This window comes from Eleutherodactylus coqui, chromosome 9 (genome assembly GCF_035609145.1).
Source record: "Eleutherodactylus coqui strain aEleCoq1 chromosome 9, aEleCoq1.hap1, whole genome shotgun sequence".
Classification (NCBI taxonomy): Eukaryota; Metazoa; Chordata; class Amphibia; order Anura; family Eleutherodactylidae; genus Eleutherodactylus; species Eleutherodactylus coqui.
In genome coordinates this window covers 110,308,921-110,327,243 of record NC_089845.1, presented here as the reverse complement: position 1 = coordinate 110,327,243, position 18,323 = coordinate 110,308,921, and the positions used below count along the sequence as shown (strand labels likewise).

The 18,323-nt window shown below is 44.9% G+C and overlaps 2 protein-coding genes across 3 annotated transcripts in view; one reads left to right on the top strand and one right to left on the bottom strand.

Annotated features, from left to right (window-relative positions):
- The window catches only part of PLAG1 (PLAG1 zinc finger), a 35,490-nt gene extending 34,643 nt beyond the window's left edge, over positions 1 to 847 (bottom strand). For both annotated transcript variants that reach the window (XM_066579004.1, XM_066579005.1), the window contains exon 1: positions 789 to 847. The gene's annotated coding sequence lies outside the window, so the exon portion shown is untranslated. The remainder of the gene's footprint in view (positions 1 to 788) is intronic.
- Positions 848 to 1,274: 427 nt separating this feature from the next.
- CHCHD7 (coiled-coil-helix-coiled-coil-helix domain containing 7) lies at positions 1,275 to 17,858 on the top strand. The gene is made up of 4 exons (XM_066578307.1): positions 1,275 to 1,412; positions 10,974 to 11,036; positions 13,724 to 13,822; positions 17,670 to 17,858. The coding sequence occupies exons 2-4, from the start codon at positions 10,986 to 10,988 to the stop codon at positions 17,772 to 17,774; spliced, it is 255 nt and encodes an 84-aa protein (XP_066434404.1). The 5' UTR covers positions 1,275 to 1,412; positions 10,974 to 10,985; the 3' UTR covers positions 17,775 to 17,858.
- The last annotated feature ends 465 nt before the right edge of the window (positions 17,859 to 18,323 follow it).

The window sequence follows — 18,323 nt, the reverse complement described above, 5'->3', positions numbered from 1 at the left end:
TAACCCGTCCTCCATCCCCCTCTGCCAGAATCCAGGCACAAAACTACTTCCAGGGGGCATCAATGAAATCAGCGTACCCCACCCCCCTTATTAAAGATGGGGGGGGGGGGGCAGAAAGTTTCCTGACCTAACCTAGTCCACTTACCCACCTCCTTAGAAGAGCGTAGAAACAGAGCAAGAAGCCGTGGGAGCTGCACTGAAACATCGCAGGGTGAGGGGGAAGCCCCTGGAGAAGCTTTGTGGAAGTTTTGGAAACTTTGGGGTGAACGTGTGATTTTTGCAGATTTTCTGCACTTATTTTTTCCCCCAGCTCGCTCTCCCTTTGCTTTCATGTCTTCCCCTCCTCTCCCCGCTCCCAGCTCCGCTCCTGTCACAATATTAAGTGAAAGAAAGAAAAACTAAAACTTCTCAGCAAACTTTTTTTTCCTAAATTTATTTTCACTTGACTCAAAACACCCCCCAAAAGTGCAGGAAACCCCCCAAAAGCAACGAGAATAAAAACAAACGAGCCATTTCTCCAGATCCTCATGCCAGCTCTCATTAATTTATTTATAAATAGGAAATTACAGAGAAATCAGACTTTTCTTCTGAAACTTTCTCCTCTTTCCCCCAATACAGTCCCTGCACCGGGAGGAGAGGAGGGGGTGATTTCCAATAACTTTTTTCCTCCTCTCTCTTTCTCCCCCCTCCTCCTCCTTTTCTCGTCCCCCCTTTCCCATAATTTAAATAACCCTGATTTTTTATGCTTCAGAGGTGGCTGCGCCAGCCCAAACCCCCTGCAAACTCACCGCGGGAGCCTTAACATCCTTCCTGCGGTCGATTTCCGGGGTTTAGGTGCCTTTCCGATTTTTTAATAATTTTTTTCCCATATTTTTGCCTGGACGCTGCGGGCCTGGAAATTGTTTGCTTTCCCCTCTCTCCAGCAGCCATTGTAGTGTATGCGCTGCGATGCAGCCCAACTTGCCGCGGGAGACGCGCCCACCGCTATCTCCGCCTCTTTCCCCGCACACGCCGCGCCCCCTGGCTTGATGCCTTTAGAGCTTTCACCTATCCGCTTTGCAGTGCTGTCACCGTCTCAGCATGTGATTGGCTACAACGGACGTCAGTCACCAGTGAGTGCTGTTTTGAGGCGGGGTTGAGGAGGAGATTGTGTAGAGGCGGTGCCTTATGTCATTGGATGTAAGAGCTGTCGGTCTAAGAATACTCTTAGATGATTGGGAGGCTGAGATGTCAGTGTTCCACGGGCGGGGTTTAGTCAGCAGGTTAGGATGTCTTACTACTTTAAGGGATGCGAGGCTTGAAGTTGACGTATTTCGAATTGGAGTTGTCCGGCTTGTGAGAGGGTGTAGTTGTCACCTTCCTGGCCGGCGGTGTTGTCACCGGTCTGTCACCGTTAGGGACACCGCTGGGAGGTGAGTGCGGACGCTCCTCTGCACGGCTCCTCCACAAGCTGCACACAATGACACCCGGCCGCTGCACATGTCTCCTTCAGTCACACTGCTGCCCTTGCTGCCTGTGTCAGGGTCACGGCTGCTGGGAGCCGCACAGGAGGGTTGTGTCGTCTCCACTTGTAGGAAGTCCGCTTGTCCCTCGTACATGACACGTCAGTCCTCCCTGTCTGACCCTTGTCCTGCCGGGCCGGCGCTGACCAGGGTTACACCGGGGCTGGGGCAGTCAGGGCTCAGCAGGTCGGCAAATCCATTTCATCCCCATATTGCTGCAGGGGTGCAAAACATGCGGCCCACAATGCCAATGTGTGCTGGCCCAGTCATCTGGGCACAGAAATACCAATGTGTGGCTGCCAGCATGTAGCTTCCATGTGGCGCATAGCAGGGGAACAGGAAGGGTGCCCTGTGTAGCTATGCCTGGGGGTCCCTTATATATTGGGATAAGTACAAAGGGCGCACTATCTCTGGGTCACCTATATATAAGGACAAGTGCACTGTGTAGCCATCACTGGGTCCCCTATACATTAGGACAAGTACTAGGAGCGCACTGTATAGCCATGTCTGGGTCCCCTATACATTAGGACAAGTACTAGGGGTGCCATGTGTATCCATGTCTGGGGGTCCCTTATATATTAGGACAAGTACTAAGGGTGCCCTGTGTAGCCATGTCTGGGGGTCCTTATATATTAGGACAAGTACAAGGGGTGCACCATGTCTGGGTCACCTATATATAAGGACAAGGGGTGCCCTGTGTAGCCACGTCTGGGTCACCTATATATAAGGACAAGTACTAGGGGTGCACCATGTCTGAGTCACCTATATATAAGGACAAGTATACAGAGTGCACTGTGTAGCCATCTCTGAGCCCCTATACATTAGGGCAAGCACTAGGGGTGCACCATGTCTGAGTCACCTATATATAAGGACAAGTATACAGAGTGCCCTGTGTAGCCATCTCTGCATCCCATATATATATTAGGACGAGTACTAGGGGTGCACTGTGTAGTCATGTGTGGGTCCCCTATACATTAAGACGAGTACTAGGGGACCTATAAGGACAAGTACTATGGATGCACTGTGTAGCCATGTCTGGGTCACCTATATATTAGGACAAGTACTAAGGATGCACTGTGTAGCCATGTCTGGTTCCCCTATATATTAGGACAAGTACTAAGGGTGCACTGTGTAGTCATGTCTCAGTCCCCTATATATTAGGACAAGTACTAAGGGTGCACTGTGTAGCCATGTCTGGGTCCCCTATATATTAGGACAAGTACTAAGGGTGCACCGTGTAGTGATGTCTGGGTCCTTTATATATTAGGACAACTACTAAGGCTACCCTGTGTAGTCATATCTGGGTCCCCTATATATTAGGACAAACACTAGGGGTGCACTATGTAGTCATGTCTGGGTCCCCTATATATTAGGACAAGCACTAGGGTGCACTATGTAGTCATGTCTGGGTCCCCTATATAATAGGACAAGTACTATGGGTGCACTGTGTAGTCATGTCTGGGTCCCCTATATACTAGGACAAGTACTAAGGGTGCACTGTGTAGTCATGTCTGGGTCCCCTATATATTAGGACAAGTACTAAGGGTGCACTGTGTAGTCATGTCTGGGTCCCCTATATATTAGGACAAGTACTAAGGGTGCCCTGTGTAGACATGTCTGGGTTCCCTATATATTAGGACAAGTACTAAGGGTGCCCTGTGTAGCCAAGGTCTGGATTCCCTATATATTAATAATCTCTTGACCCGTTTTGCTCTCCAGAAATGAGTATATGAGTACGGCACTCTTACGGCTAATGCCTACGGCCGGAATTCTGCCGCGTTGCCCCACAGCTATTAGGGGTGCACTGTGTAGTGATGTCTGGGTCCTTTATATATTAGGACAACTACTAAGGCTACCCTGTGTAGTCATGTCTGGGTCCCCTATATAATAGGACAAGTACTAAGGGTGCACTGTGTAGCCATGTCTGGGTTCCCTATATAATAGGACAAGTACTAAGGGTGCGCTGTGTAGCCATGTCTGGGTCACATATATATTAGGACAAGTACTAAGGGTGCACTGTGTAGCCATGTCTGGGTCCCCTATATATTAGGACAAGTACTAAGGATGCACTGTGTAGCCATGTCTGGGTCCCCCATATATTAGGACAAGCACTAGGGGTGCACTGTGTATCCATGTCTGGGACCCCTATATATTAGGACAAGTACTAAGGGTGCACTGTGTAGCCATGTCTGGGTCCCCTATATATTAGGACAAGCACTAGGGGTGCACTGTGTAGTGATGTCTGGGTCCTTTATATATTAGGACAACTACTAAGGCTGCCCTGTGTAGTCATATCTGGGTCCCCTATATATTAGGACAAGTACTATGGGTGCACTGTGTAGTCATATCTGGGTCCCCTATATATTAGGACAAACACTAGGGGTGCACTGTGTAGTCATATCTGGGTCCCCTATATATTAGGACAAGTACTATGGGTGCGCTGTGTAGCCATGTCTGGGTCCCCTATATATTAATATTCTCTTGACCCGTTTTGCTGTCCAGAAATGAGTATATGAGTACGGCACTCTTACGGCTAATGCCTACGGCCGGAATTCTGCCGCGTTGCCCCGCAGCTATTAGGTTCTATTAAACCTAATAGCTCAATGTTCACTCTGCGGAATTCAACCGCGGAATTCCGCAGCGTGAAAGAAAACGCGGCATGTTCTAAATGCCCCAGGAATATGCGCGGCCGGCTTCCATTGTAGTCAGTGGAAGCCGGCCGTCACGCTATACTTCTGTTGTAGCACAGCGGAAGTATCGCAGGAATACACGCCACGCCCACTGCCGGCCGTTTCATCTGACACTGCAGGCGTGTCATGCGCTGTACTGCGCATGCGCGCCGCCCCTTTATGTGGGACGCATACGCCGTATCTGGAGTGGTGAGTATGGGGGTTTGGGGGGGGCGCCCTGGCGGAGTCCATCACAGCCGTGGGCATGAGGCCTTAATTGTAGTTTATAGAACTTCTGAAATACCAGGCCATTCCCTGAACATTCATTTTCTACAGTTTAGAGGGACACATACACTGTCTCCTCTCTCGAATCCTGATTGGGTAGGAAGGTGACCCCCATTGTTCCAATACGTGGGGGTCCTGGAGGTGGAACTTACTTCAATTTATCAGGATAGAAATGTCTCAAGGAAATAACCTTGGAAGTGGTTCAGTATGGCACTGCGGCCCTTGGGCCAGAAAACACTGCGCGCCCCCGGTATAGGGTAATGGCAAGTTAACGTTTCCTTTGTGCAGCTCCAGTGGTAACGGGCTATTGGGACTGTTAAGGACAGCAGTGAACTGGAGTCTAAGTAAGTTTGTGTTGGCTGAACCTTTGGCCCCCAGGAGCCGATCCCCGTGGCTCTGTGGATACCAGGGCATTGTGGTTGCCATGGATAAAGACTATACACACATGTACATTGTGGATGTAACCTAAAGCCCTACTGCTGTCCGGGACCAGATGAATGCAGTCCTTTGCATGTGGGCTGTTCCCTCCCCTTATGAACACCCACAGTAGTATTTTCAGTGCCCGTCACAAATCTACATTGGATGCCACCATTAGCCTGAATGCATTAGTACTGGGCAGGCTTGATCGAAGTAAGACTTGTGAATGGCTGCTTCTTCCCTAGTGCACTCTCAGTCAGTTCAGGCAGAAAATAACTGGACATCACTTGACATGGATTTCTGTCCCATTGGGGCTCACAATGTATTTTCATCTATCTGTATGTTTTTGGAATGTGGGAGGAAAGCCATGCAAACAAGGGGAAAACGGAGAAACTTCATGCAGATGTTGACCATGGTGGGATCGGAATCCAGGACCCCGGTGTTGCAAGGCAACAGCGCCAACCACTGCCCATATTTTCTAAGGAGGAGGGGGTTTACTGGTCAGGTCTTAGAACTCTTCATTTTAACATATTGCAAATTACCAGGTTCCTTAATTTAGTGGGTATTAAGAGAATGGTGCTGTTTAAAGGGGTTTTTATCATTAAAACAACCCCCCCCCCCCCCAGCCGGGCCCTGTCTAAAAAAACAGGGCATGCTCACCTCTTCTGGAGCCTAGCTGACAGCCAATGCAGGCATCGGCAGAGGCTTCCAGTTAGACGGGACAATAGGAAGCATGTGACCGCTGCAGCCAATTGAAGGCTGCTATGTCACCTTTGGCGCTCCTGGCATCAGCACTCATATCCTGGCTGACATGATGCCAGGAGTTTGGGAACGTGACACTGTGGCCTCTGATTGGCAGCAGAGGTCATCTGACTTCTGCTGTCAACAGAGGCCGGGAGAGTCGTGGGTCTGAGGACAGGTAAGTACTAGAGATGAGCGAACGTACTCGGTAAGGCCCATTTCGCAATCGAGCACTGCGATTTTCGAGTACTTCACTACTCGGGTGAAAAGATTCGGGGGTCGCCGGGGGGCGGGTCATGGCGTGGTGGAGCGGGGGGTAGCAGTGCGGAACAGGGGGGAGCCCTCTCTCTCTCTCCCCCCCCCCACTCCCCTCTGCAACCCCCCGCTCACCCACAGCGCACCCGAGTAGTGAAGTACTCGAAAATGGCGGTGCTCGATTGCGAAATGGGCCTTACCGAGTACGTTCGCTCATCTCTAGTAAGTACTATTCATTTTATTGTTTTAACCTATTCAGCACTGGGCCGCAACGCAGTGTGCTAAAAATGTTGTTTTTGTTTGTGTTTTTGCTCATACTGGACAAGTATTGGGCTTAGTGTAAACCCCTAGGTAAAAAATGTTTCCTGTGCTTTGACATGTCAGGGTACCTACACATAGGGCATAATCACTGCGGGATTCTGTAATGGAAAATCCGCAGCAGTTAGCCTGTAAATCTTCAGAGGCCAAATCTACACCTAAATGGCGCAAATTTGGCTGCGTCTTTAATTGTGGGATTTAACCCTTGTATTTCAGGGGTTGGACTCTGCAGCAGAAATAGACATGCTGCGGGTTTAGAATCTACAATGTCTGTCAAAAACACAGCGGATTTGCGGCAGAAAACATCCGCTTTTCATTCGTCGTTCATTGTATGCAGGCGCAAAAATCATCGTTCACTCGTTACATGTAAATGGCGATCGTTCAGTCGCTCCATTCACTGGTATGGTGAATATGGACAACTAATCGATCACCACATGAAATTTCAGCAATTCATCTGCCTGTATGAACTGTCATCATTGGCTCATGCAGACGATGTATCGCTCCGTGTAAGAGGAGGCGATCGTTGATTGTCTTGTGACAATGCCACCTGATGTGTTGGAAACAGAAACAGTATAAAGATCTGAGTGACTTGGGCAAGGGTTACTTTTAGAGGACTGGGTCAACGCATTTCCAGAACAGCAGGTCTTGTGGGGGTGTTCCTAGCATGCCGTCCTTGGTACCTACCAAAAGTGGTCCAAGTAGGGACAAGTGATGAACTGGCGACAGGGTCCCTGGCACCAGAGGCTCACTGATGCACTTGGAGCAAATGCTGTCCATCTGGCCTGATCCATCAGATGAGTTGTTGGATGGCATGATAGAAAGGTGTCAGAACACACCGTACATAGTACATAATACTAGAAGCTCTAATGTCATGGCTGATTGGTGTATGTTCAGTCAATTGTTTCATCAAATTCACCATTTTTACATTGGTCTTAATTGTGCTTTTTTCATTCTAAATATTATAAAAACCAATTATTACAGTGGCGGTTCCACGGATGGGCCTGGTGTGACAGCAGAGCGTCCGCCCGGGGACATGTGATGCGCAGACTGGTGCATGCGCAGTGTCATGTTGGGGCTGACGCCGAGAGGTAAACAGCTCCCCTGTCTTTATCGGCTGATTGGCTGGGTTGTTAATTGTCCCAGCCTGTCAGCAACTGGTTGCAAGTATTTATACCGGCTTGTCGGAGTAGAGTTTGTCAGTCATACTATTAGGTATCTTGGTTCTGGTTTGCAGGGAAAGTCTGATCTGTGTTTTGGTGTTATCTTTATCCAGTGTCATTTTGAACTGTTACCCTTGCTCTGTTCTTCTCCTTTCGTGTATCTCGTATCTAGGGTTTCCCGTTTGTTATTGGATCTATCTCATTTGATCACCGTAGGAAGTGGTATTTTAGCCTTTACTCCATCTAGGGACCTTTCAGGGAAGCCACAGGTTCCTGTTGCAGGGTTGCTCTTGTCAGGGTGAGTGCTCCTCTAGTTAGGCAGGTTCAGTCACTTTTAGGTAAGTGACAGGTGCTGACCCCTCTTTGTCTGTTACTTAGGTGTGTATCCCGTTTTCCTATCCCATCTTGTCATGGTGGTCTCTGTGTTGTTTGTGACGGACGTGATACAAATTTGAGGAAGTTTTGGATTCAGTAAGCAAACAAGTGTCATTTGTAACAGATGGTATTTGTTATGATGTGAGAATAAAGTTTAGGCTGGGTCACACGGGGCGGAATTTCTAAAGCTCGAGCCTAAGCAGCAATGTTGACAGGTTTTGCAAGAATCTCGTCCACACACTACAGACAAGCCGAGCGGAAACTGACATGCGGCGCGGAATTCAAATGCGCAGCATGCCAGTTGTATTGCCGTTTCCGCTGTGGGCTCTCTTCTCTCTATGGGGAGAGATTCCTGCAGCGGAATACAGGCAGACAAGCCACTTCAAACCTGGTGTGGAAATCTCTGGGAATTTCTGTGTGGTCCCGCTGCAGACAATCCGCGAGCTTTCCGCCCCATGTGAACCCAGCCATAGACTTCTGGTGACCGTCTGAATAATGTATTTCCAAATTCTGTTCTGATAGTCTAAGGCTCTTCACTAATGTGTTGGTGATTTTTGAGGGAATCCATCATTTTCTGGTGGTTTCTCTTCAACACTCGCCTCCTATGTTGTCCGTATTGCAATGTCATGTAATTGTTAAAGAAGTTGTCTCGTGAAGACCACCCTTGTACATATGGCCTATTTGGGTTCGTAGACATCATAGAGGTGTGTTTCCTGCTTGAGACTCCCCTCTGTGAGCCAGAATGGCGAGCCCCTCTATATCAGAGTATTCTGTTCTGTCTCCTTCAAGCTGTCCTCATATTACATGACTGACTGTTCATCTGAATGGCGGCCATGCAATGCTATATTTCCCTCACAGCGACCGCTACAGCAGAAATTCCTGGCCAGCCTGATTACTCACAGGAAAAAAACTGTATGTCAGGAGTGACAGTAACAGCTACATTTTGAAAGGGATTTCTCTGATGAAAATGGTGTTCGCTAGGGGTCCCCCTTTTTTATAATTTACTGTCCACTGCCTGTTGTCAATAGATGGTATCTCTGTCACTGAAGACAGCACTAAGACAGAGCAGAAGGTAAGGGAGGGGCACGAGTCATCATGCTGATTGCAGTCTATGAGAACAGAGGGGAGTGAGGAGGAGGAATGAAAGCAGAGACTCAAGCAGATGTGCCTGCAGCTGATAGTAAGTGACTGTTTATACTGTTTTATAGCCACTGGAATCACATCTCCACAGCTCAGTACTTTTCTAGTATCCTTCTTGATGTTGCTATGTCTCAGTGTATGCGTTACAGAGTGTAAGCATGCATTCACACGGGTGAGTGCAATATCGGTCAGAGAAACTCGGACTAATATCGTATTTGCAAACCTGCGGCTTATCCTGCGAGTGCGATGCGTTTCGTGAGAAAAACGCATCGCATAGCTGCACATATAATTTTCACACGCATGCTTGAATAGGAAAAATAAAAAATTGCATCGCACTCACATGAAAATCGCTTCTGCATGTGAGTTCCTATGCGTTTTTTATAGGGAATAATGGGCGATCGCCCCAAAATAGGACATGCAGCAATTTTTTTTAATTAACCCATTTTGTGGCATAGCCCCTGGATTGGCACTATGCAAAGTGAAGAAGAAATGGCTTTTTGCCAATGAAAAGCTACAAAAAATAATCCTATTTTGAATCATCTGGTTGATCTGTTTTGTGGTTGCGTAGGCCTGGCAGTAGTAGTAGCGGGGTGGTGGAATTAGCGGCATCAGCAGCGCCACAGTATTAAACAATGGACAGGAGGTTGGATCTCTGGTTGTGGGGTCTGGTAGGAGTAGGCGGCTGCAGATGTGGTGGACTGGTGGTTGTAGCGAGTTGACAGCAGGCGTGGTGGTAGGGTGGTAGTGCCTTTCTAATCAATGGCATCAGACACGGGGGGTTTCAAAATCCTCAGCGATCCACATCTGATTCATTTTCACAAATGTGAGTTTTTCTAAGTTTTGTTGGACACTCTTCTTTGGTACGACGCCACCAGCTGCACTGAATACCTTCTCTGATGCTACTCTGGAGGGTGGACAAGATAGTACACCTATGACAAACTGCGCCAGTTCTTGCCAATGTTTTGATCTGCTGACACAGAAATCCACGAGTTCTGGGTTCAGGGTTTCTGCCGTAAAAAAGGAACAGACCTTGTACGACTCAACCTGGTTGTTCAGGTGGTGGTGATGTTGACCATGGCTTTGGTGATGATGTGTGTCAAGTTGGCATATTGGATGTAAAACTTTTGTCATTGTGTTCTCCGAACTGAATGGGCTGCTGCTATGTGCTACATCGGTAGAGATGGTGGAGCATTGACTCAATGGAGAGTGGCAGCATAGAATAGATTCCACTGATTTCAGTGGGTTCGTTCTCATGAGCGTGTCTAACTGGCGCATTTCGCGCACACAGAAAAAATGGTTGGTAATGTTTTGATCGAGATTTGAACACCCCATTAATTTTAAAGCTCTTTAATATGGCAATGCCGAATGGAAAAATAAATATCGTATTAAAACTTGACTCCAGTTTTTTCAGTCCAGTATTCAGCTGTGATTGTAGTTAATCAGCTAATCTCATACTTCCAAGGGGGCTAGGACACGTAAGACCCTTTCACATAGCACGCTTATCGCGTGAATAATCAGTAGATTGAGTCGTTTGCGCCATAATTGTTGGGTGTAAATGCATGCAGCTACCAAACGATCAGGGATAACTCATTAGACTATCACTGATTGGAACTTTTTCATGGACCTAATCCTTTGGTATAAACAGGCGTCGTAACGATTTGCCGAATAGGTTGTGGCAGAAAAGTTGACTAGCGGTGGGATTATGATCCAATGAATGATCAGAGTTGGCCAATTTATCCTGCAGTGTAAAAGGCTCTTTAGATCGGTATTGTTGTGGCATAATCTTCACCATGTAGAACTTTTTCTTATTCTAGTCTTGTGCCTGTCTGTGAGAAAATGGAGCAAGCACTGCTGGTATTTCTTTGTTCTCCCTACAACAGCATTACTGCCTTCGGAGTGAGATAACCCTTATTAGACAACTCCAGCTTCTAGAACCTTTGTGATAGATTAATGCGGACTGGGGGATAATGGGGAGTTTCTTCATAATTGAGTAGTTTTCAACTTTAATCCTTATTATGGGTTGTATTTTGTGTGTGTGTGGGGCATTCAAAAATATATTGATGTAACTAATGATTCAAAATTTGAGTGTATTTTTGCTTTGTATGTTCTAGTTCTTGAACAAGATGTCTTCCCAAAGGAGAATGAGAGATGTTGATCACAATCCATGTTTGGAGGTTGGTTATTACATGTGCAGTGGAGATCTCTGTGTTATGTGAGCTTTGTGTTCCTGTTACTCAATGGTTTTCAATGAGAACTTATTCCACATAGTAGTAAATTATATTATATTTCACCAACTATTACAATAATCACTTTTTGTACCTTGTGTCTTATGGTGATGGCTTATGTCCCATTTATAGACAGGACAACAGTCGTCTAAATCAGTGGTTCTCAACCTTTTTCAGCCCAGCGCCCCCTTTAGGTATTGGGAGAGTGGCCAGCACCCCCAAGCCTTACTAGTTTAAACCCAGTCAAAGTTTACCTTGTTTACAAAGTTAAAAGTACAAATTAAAATACCGAATACTTTTTGGGGGGCGGCGGGGGAGAGCGGGGAGGAACAGGGGGGAGATCTCTCTCTCCACCCCGCTCCCCCATGCTCACTCCTGCAACTCACCTCTCACCCCTGACGGACCCCAAATCTTTTGGGACGAGCGGGCATGTACTCGAAAATGGCAATACTCGCTCGAGTAATTTGCCTTAGCGAGTACGCTCGCTCATCTCTAGTTTCTTCCACATCAGCAGCCATCTCGTCAATTCTTCTTGAAATGGTCATTACTCAAAGGAATCAATTTCTGCCATTGCACACGCATCAGGCCCCAGCATAGTACTGACAATCTCTTTAACTGCGGGTAACACAACTGTTTCCCCAATAGCATGTGATTTGTTATATTGTGCTATTAATAAAGAGACTTTATAGGAAGCAAGGAGGCCTTTGTCAGCACTGGGAGCAGATTTTCCAAATAGCTTGCCTACAGTGCTGCGGTTCTCAAACTTTGGCTTTAAAACTTGGAAAATGAAATAGGCTTACCCACTTTGTCTGAATGCATTTTGCAAGGTGATCACTCAGTCTCGAAGGCTTCATAGCTTCATTCAAAAATGCCTTTTCACAAACGAGACACAAGGGAAGCTGTCTGTTTGTAGGAGAAGGAATGAATCCGTATTCCAAGTATTCGTTTGAATATTGACGTAATTTCTTCTTCTCAGCCATTTTTATAAAGCATGCTTCAATAATGCACTGCTTATGTCGCTCTATCATATAATGATGTATGACTTTTATAACTATGACTCCGCTACAGATCAATCACACTTGATAATCAAAAGAACCACCTAACCCGCTGTATTCTATAATACTGCTGATTGGCTGGAATTTTCAATAGTGTGGGTCTCTGGAAATTGTAGTTTATATATAGTGTTCTGAAAAGACACTTGGCGTCCACAAAGACTCCAACTCCCAGAGACCCACACAAGGGAAAGTTTGAAGCAGTTCCAGCCAATCAGCAGCATTATGGAATACAGCAGGTTGGGTTGTACTGTAGGTTATTAGTGTTATGAAGTGTGATTGATCTGTAGCAGAGTCATGGAGTTATAAAAGTTATACATAACATGATAGAGGCACGCAGGCTGCACACAACTCCCAGTACATCTAAGCGATTCATATGGAAATAACTGCCTCGGTTTTCATTGGTTTCGGATTTGACCGATTGTTTTTGGATGGATTATCAACGAAAACCGAGGTATCACTGCTAATTTAGAGAAATGTAGTTACTAGACAGAAAAAAAAAATCAACAAAGCAAACACAGAAGCTCCCCTACCGCCCCCTTTATGTTCCACCGCCCCCCTGCCACACCTTTTTCGTTCCACCGCCCCCTTGAAAAGTAAAACCACCCCCAGGAGGCAATACCGTCCATGTTGAGAACCACTGGTCTAAATGACTGCACAAGTGCTGATGTCACCACTACGGTCGTTGGCGCTCGTGCAGGGTGTTTAGAGATGTCGAGATCACCGCTGGATCATAGGATTCTCGCACAGCCCTTCATATTCTATGTAAAGCACTAAGCAGGAAGCATTTACACGCAGCGAGGATCCCGCCATCCAGCAATGTTTATTATGCTGACTCAAAGGGAGTGGTAACAAGAAGTAAACAATTGCAAACAATTGTTTTGCATATACACGGGACGATTAGCGCTTAATTTGGTTTGTTTGAGCGATAATCATCCAGTGTAATTGGCCCTTTACTATCTTCTCCCTCAGATCAGCAGGATTGCCTGTAAGAAAACAGACAATGGAAGCAACATTGATTTTGATGCGCTGTGAAATTCCTTTAATCTCCTTATAATCGTGTTTTTAGTGAATACTTGACGCAGAATATCTGATTATGTGGTCACACCGGGGTCTAATTTACTGTATTTACAGAAGTAATGAAATATTAGGAAAATCCAGATCTGAGGTCATTGGATGACGATTGATACAACAGTAGACATCCCATCCAGTTTTTTAATGGTTTTTGTCCTAACATGTTCTATATATGTGAACACAATGTTCATTATTTGAAATGCTACCCCTGTTTCCCCGAAAATAAGACAGTGTCTTATATTAATTTTTGTTCAAAAAGGTTTAACTTTTTTGCATGTATAGCTGCCTGGACACTATTTAAATTGACTTTTTTAATTAACTGTTAGCAGGGCTTAATTTTGGAGTAGGACTTATATTTCAAGCATCCTCAAAAAGCCTAAAAATCATTTTGCATCCTCAAAAATTCTGGAAAATCATGCTATGTCTTATTTTCAGGGTATGTCTTATTTTCAGGGAAACAGGGTACATATACATTATGGTTAAAGAAATTATTTCCAATCTCTCTTAAAGGAAACCGATGCTTCAACCAAGTGCATGGACGACAACAACTATGAAAAAGAATTTTGTGGCTTTTACTTTAACAGATATAAAAAGTGCAGAAAGTATTGGGTAAGTGTAACATAAAATCTGATTATAGGCCGTATGTTTATTCAGATTTTAGATCACATAATCGATGAATCACAGTAAAGACTTTTTTTCTGCAAGGTTGAAAAGGAAACGGCATGGTGTGAATTTTCCTGAATATCATAGGCTAGATCTACAAAAATGTTCTAACATGTATGAACAGAAGGATTCGCTGGCTGCCTTCGCTTTAGAGCATTGTTGCATGGATTCCATGTACTTTAGTTCGGGGTTTGCATTCTTTTTCTTTTGTTAGAAGTTAAAAAATGAGCCTGTTTGTTGTGAACATCTGCTTCAGATACTCCCATACACTTCTATGGAAAGAGCTACGCACATGCAAGGCCACTTCTCTGTTTGGTCTTCTTTGTATGAAGTCACCACCAGACTTCTGGAATTGCTAAATGGGGATTAGGGAACCCTCCCACTTGGGCTAGGCGATATGGCCTAAAATTAGAATTTCATGTTTGTTTGTTTTTTTGTCTTCAAAACTTAGAGCAACCCTTGGATTGTCTGGAACTAGAGAGACTCTTTAACCCCTTGAGTGGCGGGTTTCCTACCACCCTGTCGTGCCCACCAGGGCAGGTGTTTTAAAATGGTCTAATCATTGAATGTCAACTAATTTTGCAGTTGAGTCTCAAGAGCCATAACTTTTTCATTTTTCCATTGGCACGGCCATATGAGGGCTTGTTTTTTGCGGGACAAGTTGTGATTTTTTAAACAGGGGGGAAGAAAAAAAAAATGGGGAAAAAAGAAAAAAAGGGGCCATGTCATTAAGGGGTTAAATAATGTATTAACTTCCTTCTCTGGGTCATTATGACGCACACGGACACCACATGTGTGATTGTATTTTTGATTTTTTTTACAAAGTAAAGGGAGACAAGTGTTTTTATTATTTTTTTTTTATAATTTTTTAACTTTTTTTTTTTTTGTCCCTTTAGGGGACTTCCACAGGGACCCATCAGGACCCCTGATCACATTCCGGGGGTCCGATGGTGACAGCCCCTTACATGCTGCAGTGACAGCCCTTTACATGCTGCAGTCACATAGACTGCAGCATGTAAAGGGTTAACACAGCAGAGATCGGAGGTTTTCTCTGATCTCTGCTGTAAGAGCTAGTACCTAGCTGTCCTCTGACAGCCAAGCACCAAGCTCTCCCTGCCACAGAGACCATGGGCTTGCTTCTGACAAGCCGATGGTCTCTATGGCAACCTGTAAACAAACCAGGAGATTGCCGACATATCGGCAATATCTTCTGCTGGTTTTTCAAAGCCCTTGCTTTGTTCTCTGTGGGTCTGTGCAGGCAGAGCACAATGTCACAGCTTGTGGCAGTGTGCTCTGCAGCTCCCATAGTGATACATAGCCCGGAAATCTTCCGGGGTATATCACTATGGGCAGTGGAGCTCGTCCCGGAAATTTTCCGGGCGTGCCACTCAAGGGGTTAAAGGGGGTTATGCCAAGTTGCAAAACCCCTAAATGAATGCGGAGCCCAGAATGAGCAGTTGATTGCCCGCCTGGCAATAAGAATAAGAATAAGAATTTCCCTCTGCAGTGGTGGCTATTGGGGAAATGCAGTATAACAGGATGGTTGTTCACATAAACGCCTGTTTTGTAATAACAGGACGGTGTGAGGACCACCAGAACGAGAGCCACTCCTACTGAGTATTTCTGTTCTGGGTCATAGAGAGTATCCCAAGCAAGGGACCCTGTGCTATAACGGCACAGAGGCACGGGGACTGCCATCTTGGCACAACCCCTTTAAGAACAATTCTCCAATTCTTCTTTTCTTTCTGAATGGTGACACAATCCGCACCCATAAAGTCCCATGTTTAAGAAAAAGTATATGTTATTATTTATGATTTTTTTTAACTTACTGGATAGTGTGAGATTGTATTGAATTGGTGTCATGAAAAGTTATATAAGAAATAATACAGGATTGCCCAGGGTCACACCAGGCGATCTCTATTCATACAACACGGACGCCAGCTGTTTCTTACAGCCAACACCTACCCATAACAGCTCTGATAAGCAGTGCAACTCATCAGAGTCGTTAACCTTTTAAATGCCGCAGTCAATTCTGACAGCGGCATTTAAATCCCCCGACCAATGTTCCGGGGTCCTGTATGACCCTCTCGCTATGAGATTGAGGGTTGCTGTGAGGGTGTCATGGCAGCCAGAGGGCCTTTTGAAAGGCCCCAGGGCTGTCATAGTAGAATGGCTATCAAGCCATGCCCTTGGGGTGGCTTGATGGAATGCCTGTCCGATTTCTGTATGATGTAATGCTATGGCATTACATCATACTGCAGGAGCAATGAAAACATTGCATGTTCATGACCCCTCAGGGGACTAAAAAAAAAAGGTAAAAATAAGATTTAAAAAGTTTTATTAATTATTCAAAAAAAAAAAATGTAAAAAAAACACTTATATTTATAATAAAATAATCAAACAAAAATACATATTTGTATCGCTGTGTTCGTAAAAGTCCGATTTATCAAAGTAACACATTATTTACCCCGCGCGGTGAACATAAAAAAAATAAATAAATAAAGAACGCCAGAATTGTGCTTTTTTGATCACCCTGTCTCCAAGAAAAAATTTATCAAAAAGAGATCAAAAAGTCGTATGTACTCCAGAATGATACCAATGGAAACTACAGGACGTCCTGCAAAAACCGAGCCCCTCGCACAGCTACGTCGACTAAAAAATAAAAAAATTATGGCGGTCAGAAGATGGCGGTAGTAAATAATTAAAAAAAATTAAATATCTTTGATAATAAATAAAACTAATACGGGAAAAAAAAAAGTATTTACGTTTGGTATCGTAGTAATCATACTGACCCATAGAATAAAGTTATCATGTCATTTTTCTTGTAGTGTGTATGCCGTAAAAACAAATCTATTCCAAAAATGGGGGAATTTCATTTTTTTTCCATTTCACTCCACTTAGAATTTTTTAAAAGTTTTTTAGTACATTATATGGCACATTAAGGCTGAGGTCGGCCTAGCGCATTTTTTTAGCACGCCTACGTGCACGGAAAAAATGCGCTGCTCACTTAAGTCGAAAACGCATGAACAGGCAAAGTTTCATATGTGCAGCACATGAAACTTTGCCTGTTCACTGGAGCAGCTGTGCTTGTAGAGGCGCAGATGCTCCACGAAGGTCCCCACATCACTGAACACTGTGACAGCATTGTCAAGGTGTTCAGTGATAAGGGGACTCCCCGCGGGGATGAAAGAATCCCCTGCCACAGCTGTCACGGCTGTGGCAGAGGAGCGCGATGCTATGCCATTGCTTTCAATGGGGCCAACTCTGCTGCCGCCCTATTGTAAGCAATGGGATAAAAGCAACCCCCGCAGGGATGATTTTCGATGGGAGGGGCTTAAAATATAAGCCCTCCCCCAAAAATCATCCCTAGCTGCAGAAAAAAAAAACATAACTCCCCTAAAAGCGCTGCCCGGCTCTTCTCTGTGGTCCCCGGCAGTCGTCTTTTGTATTTCTTCTGTGCGGGCATTGAAAATGCAGGATCCAACCCTGTCGTGTGCAGGAGGCCTAACATATACTTTTTCTTTTGGTTACCTTGTGGTACCTTTGTCTATTAACGAAAAGTTATATAACTTAATGGAGTTTGAATTTCGGTAAGGGTGGACATATCTGTAAACAGAGATAAAGTATAGTAGAAAGATGTGCATCTGGGCCATGTTTATGGTCCACTTCTGGTTATGGCCTACAAACACTGATGCAAACCAGTGACCAAAATACACACGAGTGAATGAGGCCCTAAGGTCCTAGTATACATACTCTAAGCTTGCTTGTTAATCTCGGACATCTTATGTTTCAGCACGCAATTATGATTCAAAGAAGACAGGACAGCGTGGAACCAGCAATGCCCACCGCTGAGGAAAGAAAACAAATCCTGGCATCTCTTGAAGTCCCACCGTACTGAAGGACCATCGCTGCTTGTATTTAATTCTTTTTGCCTTATTTTGTTTTTCACATCTTCGAAAAATAAATTTCTTGTACGAGGAAAGCGCTGTTACGTGCTTTAAAGGCGTGGTATGCAATGTGATGATTTCTGGATATATGTAACGTTCCGTATGATGCTTGTAGACAGGAGCCGTAGCCATTTGTCATATTGAATTAGTTTTGCTTATGGCTGCATTTTTACAGTGAAATGTGTCTACAATGATGGCTTTGAGCGATGATGATGATGATGATGATGAAAATTCCATGTTCTGATACTCCGTTCTACAAAATCATTAGATTATTGCTCTTGGTGATCAATCCTTATATACAGTTGCAGGAAAAAGTAAGTGAACTCTTTGGAATTACCTGGATTTGTGCATAGATATATATATTTTTTTCCATGGGGGATTCATTTTATAAACCTTTTTTTATTGGACAACCCCTTTAAGAGGCTGTTATTTTATCAAGATGCTGACCCGAAGAGGGCTGTGAATGCAAGGCATCCCAGAAATAATGGTGGTTATTAAAT